Here is an 8,856-nt window from a genome sequence, read left to right on the forward strand (position 1 = left end):
TTACAAAGAAACGTGTTCCTGTTCCTGGGAAGCCTCTGCAGAAACTGCTAAAGTTGACAGTCCTGCATCTGTGGGCTGGACATACCTCCCCAGTTGTAGCTGGGACACTGTAGGCCACAACAGTGTGTCACACAGCCTGCACCCCCCACAACCACACCTGACAGCCTAGAACATGCCTGTTGTATTTTGGGGTTCAGCTACTTTTACTCTGAAGAATAAATCCAGTTGCCACCTCCTTGCTGCTTACCTACAACCTGCTGACCAAGCCATCTGCTAGTCTACAGATGCAGAAAGAAAGCAAAGCTCTTCCAGGTCTCAGATAGCCCACCACCATAGAGCTGAGCCCAAGCAGGGCTCTCCCACCTGCAACACAAGCCCTGCCATTTAATTTTTGACCAGCTCTCCAGATTGCACAGGCAAACCACCAAAAGGACAGGACAGGACTCCAACAATTGCTCTTGAGTTGTGCAAGGAACAAGGCCAGGGGACACCGACAGGCAATCCAAAGTGTGGTCAAAGCGATCCAGCCACTCCAGTATGAGCGAGCATCCACAGCCCCATTGCTACAGGGCAGGAAAGGGACACATGGGAATATTCCTGAATTCTGCAAAAGGGCTGGCTGAGAACCTTTTCAAAAAGAAAAACCTAAGCGCCGGAAGAGTAGGAGATCAAAGGCTGTCTTTGATTTTTCGAGCCTTTGTGGTATAGAAAGCTGCAGCTCTGCTAGGAGCTCTCTGCTGCAACCCAGCTATCAGAGCTGCACTTGGTCTGAAAGAAGGAGTCACCACCCACTTGTCTGAGCACCTTGGGTCAGCCAGCAGCAGGGCTGCAAGCAACAGCAGCCACTCTGCAACAGGGCAGCACCATCCACATCAGGTATTTGCCCTCAGTACAGAGAAGGAGCATCTTATCCTCCCAGCCACACTTTGAGGATTGACTTAGTCCAAGCATTAAACTAGAAACACAATCCTTACAACTTAGGTGTCAGGTGGGGGTCACTAGTGACTGGATCCGCAGGCCACTGACGGGAACGAAGAAAGCACTTCTCCCTGGTGCTCGACACCACACCGCACCTGTGCCAGAGACAAGCACTAAACAAATGCACACTGGAGATATTTCAGCTTTTATTTGCAAATTCATCTGTACATTCTCACTTGGTTGTTGAGTGACAGCTGCCAGGAGCTGTCAGCAGCAGGGGGCAGCAGCAACTAGGAGTTAACAGGAGCTTTCCACAGTGCCTGGAAACAAGAGACAGCAGAGGAAACAAAACCCCACTAGCTTTTACATTTAACCTCTTCTGAGTAAGGGAATTAGAAATCGAGTCATCTTTATCACATTCAGAAAGGTGTTGGATTTACAGTCCTATGCGTTCAGCATAAAGATCTCAGGCTGAAGTGACTATCTGCAGAGCAGCTTGAAAACTATCCCAGGCTTTCGTTTTTTGAAGCCAGCATCTTAAAGCTGCAGTACTCTCCATGCATCCTTCCCAGCAGTCCCAAAGCCAAATAACAAAAGAAGCCCTTTGCAAATAAATAATCATAGGAAAATAAATAAGACTAGATCTGGAATATACAGTTACATGGTCTTTATTTGGTTTCAGAGGTGGAAAAAAGTGGAGCTAGACTGCAGCTTTAAGCCTTATGCCTGAATCAACCTCAAACACTTCGTAAATTTTACAGTTGATTAGCTGTACAGGTCGGAGATCCGAAGTTCCACAGAGATGAACATTTAGGCACATACGCACGCCCTTCCCCAAGGCATACTTTATTTTGCTCAGCCAGTTAAAAAAAAGCCTGCTGGAGGGGAAGTGCCCCCTTTCCGAGCTGAACAGACAAGACTGAAGACCTATTTACTGTCACAGTAAAAAGTCCCAATATCTAACCCCACCCATGTTTGCAAAGGGAAACTGGTTCAAACCATGCACCAGAGAGACAATCCTCTCTCAGGGGATCCTTTAAATTCGCTGGCACCACAGAATCCTTGAGCAAATCCAGCTATCGGCAGGGCTGCCAGCTGCCCATCGCTTCCTGCGCTCAAAGCCTAGTTGTGGAAAGTCATAAGTCCATTATTTCTACTTAAGCCAGAAATCCTGTTAATGCCATTTAGAGGCAGCTCTACAGCAAGAGCTCTTGATCTGCTCTCTGTTTGGGGTACACACCCCCTCCCCAGAGACTCCCAAATGAAAAACCACACGGAAGAGAAAAGCAATCCATTGCAAGCCAGTGTCCGATGATTGTCTCTTTGGGGAGGTCAGGAATCCAGGACAAGGCAAGGCAGGGGAAGGGAGGAGGATGGCAGGTGGAGAAGGAAGTTAGAAACAAACTCAAAACCACCAAGACACAAGGAGGAGCTCAAAGCCCCTCAACAGCTGATGGCACTGGGTTGCTGTTTGCTAACAAAGTCTGAAATGAAGTCAAACTCGTTCTGTCCCAAGAATAGCTCTGGCAGCTCCTGAATCCGGTCCAACCCCAGTTCCAGGACAAGGGATGTCAAGACCTCCTCATCTATGAGATCAGTGTCCATAACGTTCAAGGTCAGCGCTGGTGAGGGCATGTGCTGCATGCCTGGGTGCTGGCTTGGCCCCACTCTGTACTGCTGGGCACCAGCTCCCATGGGCCCGTTGCTCATACTCAGCGGGTGACCCTGGTACTGGGTGTTGAGTTTTTGTAGATGCATGCTAGCCATTAGCTGCTGGGTGCCCACCGGCCCCATGTACTGCTGCTGCTGACTTGGGCCATTGAACATCATCGCATTCTGCATCTGGTGGTGGCCCATCTGTCCGCTGAGGTTGGGTCTCGGCCTCATCGCACCATCCATGCTAGCCCCTCCGTAGGGCATCATCTGACTGGCGGCAGGCAGTGTCCTCAGCACATGCTGCCCGTGCTGCGGGGGTCCCTGCAGCCCGCTCACCCCCATGCGGTAGCTCTGCAGCCCGGTGCCACCGTGGCTCATGGACATCATCATGTGCTCAGCCATGGCTCCAGGCCCCTGCAAGGCGACACACGGCTCAGGGCAAGGCTCCCGGCGACAGCACCGCTTCCCACTCCCGTCCGAGACGGCTCCGACCGAGGATCCCGGAGCACCCCCCACCTTCGCCCCGGGAGGAAGGCACCGCGCTGCAGCCTCCCCGGTAGTCCCGCTGCCGGACAAAGCTCAGCGCGACGCGCCCCGAGGCGCCCCCGCGCAGCGCCCCGCGGCCGCCCCGGGGAGCCGGGCTGTGCCCGCGCGGGTACGCACCGATCCGGGGCTCCGGCGGGCAGCGGGTCCGCGCACCAGCAGCGCCGCGCTCGCTCGGCTCGGCTCGGCTCGCCGTTTGCGGGGCGTCGCGGTCCCGGCAGTTATAGGGACGCGGGCAGGGGCGGGCCGCCCGGCCCGGCCCCCCGCCGCCCATTGGAGCGCGGCCCGGTGCTGCCCGGCCCTGCCGGTGCTGCCCGGCCCCCGACGGGGCGGGCGGGCGGCACAATGGCCCGGCCGCTTCCCCGGCTGCCCGGCTCGCTCCCGGCACCGCACGGCTGCTGGTGGGGCTCTCCGAGCCGTGCTCGCAACACGCCCCCTGGTCGCGACACGCTCCGTTGTCACGACACGGCACAGCTTGAGGGGGACTGGCTGCCTCCAGCACGTAGGGCACTGATGTTGGCAAATCCCCACTGTCAGGGCTTTGGGATCGGGCACTCTCCCCTTTGAGCTGAGGTGCTGACATCTTGGGCAGGCTGGGCAGGAAAGGAATGGGTGGCATCCAGGGCCCCTGACCCAGCGCCCCCAGTTTCCCGCCGATACCCTGCTGGGGGCCAGGAGCCCCCCAGTGCACGCTCTGTTCCTGAGCAGGGTGCCAAGGTCCAGCCATGCTGCCTGGTGTTACTATCCCCACAGACGGTGCATGCACAGTCCTGTTCCATGTCAGCATCAACAAGGACAAGGGGCAGGGAGGCGATTGGGAACAAGGGACAGTGTCCCTGGCATGCTGGGCTGGGGATCCCTCAGTGTGGTACGGGCACCACAATTCCTCCAGGGATACTCGGCTGCGGAAAACTTGCGTCATCCCTATTCAATACGCCACTTATGTCCCTTGGGGTAAGGATTGGGCCTGGGATGACCGGGGAACTTCAGGCAGGCCATTTCTGCCCCCAGCCCATGCGTGCTGGGAATGGTGGTGTGTTCATGTGAAGCACCAATTTTGAACTCTATTTGCTTGTGTTGTATTCACTCTGCTTCCTGAGCAGGGCCCCTGTCTGCCTCTGATACCGCAAAGGGCATAAGATTAGCTCTCTGGAGAGAGCCATCCCTCCAGTGCCTTCCTCTCCCCCAGTGTCACTCTGACCAAGCCCTTCTACCTGACCACACGGCTGGCTGGGGCGCAGGTGCCCACTGTGGAGGCCGTGCTGAATTTCCTGTTCATACTGAAGGATCTGCACGCAGACCTTTGTCAAGTGCTTCCAGAGCCACTGCACACTGGCCCCTGCCAACATGTGCCCTGGTGCAGCAGGCTGCTGGCCGTCACGAGAAGGGTCCTTGCTCGATGACAGTTCTGGTGGCAGGGTCAGCGAGGGGATGCTGCCACGTAGCGAGACCTTGCCAGCCAAGGTGACTCAGGTTAGTTACTTAGTGGCATCAACTAGATGGTTGGTTACTCTGCCAGCAGTGCCCTCCCAGTAAGGATGCACCGACATTGTCTAAACCCAGCTGGTAGCAAGGTGAATGTTACAAGCAGAGATTTGCTGGTATAACTCTGTCTGCAGCAGTCTTTCACCTCTGAGTGCAGTTTTGGCTCATGGGGTCCCAGTGCAACCCACAGGCTCACCCACTGCGCCATGCTTGCCAAATTATTTTACCATGGGCCTAGACTACAGCGGCACTGGTGGTCTCTATAGGACATGGTGCTTTCCAGTAGCGTAAGAAAGCACAGTGGTGATTTTTCCCCTTTATTTTTTGTTTTGAAGGAACCCAGAGACTTCTATTTTAAAGATATTAGTGTTGAATGGTTACCCACTTGGAAGGCAGGTGGCTTGAGGGCTTCCTATTCTTGAACCAGTAATATTTTATTTTACCAGCATAGACCTGTCTGCTGCACTTCACGCTGCCCAGCCAATGGCCAGGTAGCAGAGCTGGGAAACGGCTGACTAGTCCTGGTAGCATCTCTCTCACTGGTCTTTTTGGCCCAGAACAAGCAGTGGTTAAACTTGCTTCCCCAACTTCACTCTGTCTTTCTTTGTGTGCTCTCCTGTGCAGCCTTTAAGTACAGCGTTACAGATCACGGCTCCGGTAATAACAGACAGATGTTTTCTGGAGACTTGGAGCAGGCTGTTTCATGGAGTTTTATGTGTTCTGCATATGCATTCTGCTCATGGACCCTGTTGAGCAGAAGGAAGTGCCATGCCAGCAAAGTGTTTCAAAGGTTGCCGAAGAAGTTGTTTGTTGCTAACTGTATTACTTGAGAAATGAGGTCTAAGTATATACTGTCATGAAGGGACTGAAGTTAGGCAGCACGAGCATTTTGGGTGAGTGCCTAACCACACAGTACGGACCTGAAGAGTTACTTATGTGAAATATCTCTATATCAAAACACCTTAAACCAGCAGATAATGCCCAGAAGCCATCAGCTTCCACATGTGAGCGACCAGGAATGGAAAGCATCTTCTCTTACCTGGACAGAGCACAGGGCCATTAACCTCCAGGACATTCTGGGAGTTGCTTTTGTTTGTGCCACCTTCTGCCTTGTTAAGTGGCTGGGATGGGTTTCAGGTGTTGTTGGTGAGCCTCTAACTGATGAATCAGTTGCTTAATTGTTTAATGTAATTACGTAATGATTGTTTTTTAACTCTAGAGATTTTGACAAATGCATTTTTTAGTGCTAATAAACACATGCTCACATACATATACCTACCTGCCCGAGAGTTCACATGCAGATGCACACCCAGGTGAGGAACAAATACAAGGGGAGTGTCTGCCCTCGTCTTTGCAGATGCATCCAGCCATAAAAGCCTCTCTCACTCACAGGAGAGGTGTGGTGTGTAGCACAAGTCCTGATCAGGGCCAGGAATTCTTGGACAGGAGTAAGAGGTGGGAAGGGACTCTCCACAGCCATTTGCATTACAGAAGATGCCAAGGGTGGTAAATGGCCCATCATTTTGGAATCAAATTGGCAGATGAGAGAGCACACTTGCTGAATGCAAGTGTGAAAGTCCCCTCCATCTCTACACTGACTTATGTCCCTTCTCCTTTGGAAAGGGCAAGCCAGATCAGCAACTAATCCAGTTTGAAAAGAATTTGACCAGAAATGGAACTACATTGGCTGGGATCAGCTCTCTGATCTACCTTGTTATGTTGTCCCCTGGATGTCTCACCAGCATAACCTGGGGTGTTTTGAGAGGAAAAAAGGAAGGGTATGGGGGATGGGAGGCATTGCAGTGGCGACAGTTGTCTACAGATCCACAGCCTCCATGTTTGCCATGCTGTGTGCCATCATCCTGTGCTCTTGCGTTTTGAGGACTTCCCGTTCTTCAACCAGTAATATTTTATTTTACAGGGACCAGCATAGACCTGTCTGCTGCACTTCACGCTGCCCAGCCAATGGCTGGCTAGCAGAGCTGGGAAAGGGCTGACTAGTCCTGGTAGCATCTCTCTCACTGGTCTTTTTGGCCCAGAAGAAGCAGTGGTTCCTTGTCGTGCTGAGGTCTCAAGTATTAAGGACCCAAACCACTGCAGCTGTGTTTACAGGGCACTGTGTAGGACTCGATATAACCCCAGGCTTGCACTCTCTCCTCCATCTCCCCACACACCGACATCTCTCATCAGCCCATGGACAGACTGGCCCTTCTGGGAAAGCAGATAAACTGCCTGTGTACCAGATCCAGCCCTGGGGCTGTCGGCTGGTCAGCCCTGACTGAAGTCACCACATAAGCCACCTCCAGGAGTGTGTCATTCACGGCTTCCTGACATGGGACTTCCCCGGTCTGGCTGTACTGGTGTCATCAGCCCTGTGTTATCGAGGGTGGATTACCCAGGCTGGGAATTAATCAGATTGTTGCTCCAGTGGCACCAGTTTGGCTCTGCATGACTGGGGATGTAGAAGCACCGCCTGTGTGTCTGTGTCCCAGGTCAAGGCATCCATGTGGGTGGGCATCAGTTTAGGGATGTGATCACCAGCACATTGCAGACCTTTTCTTTTCACTCTCAGGAGGGTGCTTGCAGTGTGATGTACAGCAAGTCTGTGTTACCTGTGATTTTGTTTATGTAAGATGTCCCTCCTCGTATTTGATCCCTGATCATCATGCATCGACTGCACAGCTCCAGTGGTATTACTGTGATAAAATCATGTCCCCAAAGCCCCCCAGGGATGAGAGATGGCACGGGTGAGAGCTTTTTGTAAGCAGAGATGTGAACACTTTTATCTTGCCATGTTTTGCGTGTGTCAGAACTGGTTCTTGCTAATTCTAATTGCTGATCTACAGTCCAAGATCTCTTTTTCGCAAGAGTCTGAGAGCCTCAGTTTTGGGTGGGAGGAAAAAAAGAACATTTTTATAAACAGCTTTGTAGGATGCAAGATGTATTGACGAATGGAGAGCGGGTGGAGGATTTTGGGGGAATTTCCTCTGACCAAGTGATTCTCACTATGCATTTCAGCTTACAACCCACCCACTGCTGTGGGGTGTGATTTACCTTTGCATGGAGATTGCAGGACAATTTGAGTAGCAATGTGAGCTATGCATTTGGGTGTAGACGGAAGGATCTCAGGAGCCCCATGATTAAAAGACTCCTGGATGCCCATCTAAGTCCATGCAGAGCTCCTGCAACTTTCAAAGCAATTGGGGTCTGCAGATAGAAGCTAAAGCAATTTGAAATATCATCTGTTAAGGGAGAAGCTTGCCTTTGAGGGACAACCGTCCAGAAGAAGCCCCTTTGCAGTCCCCCACTCACTGAAGGACAAATGCAGAGAGTAGAAATGTGCAGTGGAAGGCTGGAAATGTGCAGAGCTGTGACCTAGACTGAGATCCACCAGGTATGACTGTCTGACATTGCTGTATCTGGGTCTGGCCGTGGGCAGACGCAGGGCAGCAGTGTGCATAAATCAGCTTAAACTCCTTGGAGCTCTCAGCTGTCTCACAAAGGATTCCTGAAGTATTTTTTTACCAGAAGACATCAGGCACCAGGTTAGCTGCTCCTCTTGCATGCTGTTTGCTTGCAGTAGCTCCCTTGGGCACAGCAGCTGGATGACTGTGGCATTTGGGAAGATCTTGGGTTGGACAAGTCCAGATCTGAATCACTAAAGCACACATTTTCTTCCATGAAGGGTGGAAAATGTCAAGGACACACAGTGTACAGGAGGATCTGCTATTAAACATCACGGCAGTCATAACACGTGGCAGCAACCAGCTCCCACCTGCCTTTTTCTCCATAAACATTCTGTCCTCACTTAATCCGCCCCTCACCGTGCAGAGATTTGGGTACTTGAAAAAGGAAGGGCAGGAGGGGTCCCTGAGGAAGATGGCAGTGGGGATGAGTTGCAGCTGCTAGAGCAGCTCACCAACCCATAGCCAGCTCCTCACTGGTGGTACAGGCTCCTGGAGAGGAAGAGCAGCCACAACCAGGCACAGGGTAGCTAAACAAATCTGCTGGACTCAAAGGGGCCGGAGCCCACGTTGCCCACCCCGCAGTGTCAGGTTTTGCCAGCTGCTTTTTCCTTTCTGGTGGAAGGGTTACCATGGTCTGATTCCTCCGAGGCCTGTCTGGGGGTGCGTGTGCACTGCCTCTCCCTGCACCGCCAAGGAGTTGAAGGCTTTTCTACCTAATGTTTGACTATCTTGGGACATCCAATTTAATCAAATATTCACTATCAGCTGCTGGAGTTCTCTATACCAT

General features: G+C 52.4%; 1 protein-coding gene across 1 annotated transcript; it reads right to left on the reverse strand.

Annotated features, from left to right (window-relative positions):
• Positions 1-1,143: 1,143 nt before the first annotated feature.
• Positions 1,144-3,308, reverse strand: CITED4 (Cbp/p300 interacting transactivator with Glu/Asp rich carboxy-terminal domain 4). Its single transcript, XM_082329403.1, has 2 exons — positions 3,238-3,308; positions 1,144-2,988 (listed from the first exon to the last, which is right to left on the reverse strand). Exon 2 carries the CDS (start codon positions 2,974-2,976, stop codon positions 2,362-2,364), a length of 615 nt encoding a protein of 204 aa, XP_082185529.1. The 5' UTR covers positions 2,977-2,988; positions 3,238-3,308; the 3' UTR covers positions 1,144-2,361.
• Between the last annotated feature and the right edge of the window lie 5,548 nt (positions 3,309-8,856).

Source organism: Platalea leucorodia (genome assembly GCF_965183815.1).
Source record: "Platalea leucorodia genome assembly, chromosome: 18".
NCBI lineage: Eukaryota > Metazoa > Chordata > Aves > Pelecaniformes > Threskiornithidae > Platalea > Platalea leucorodia.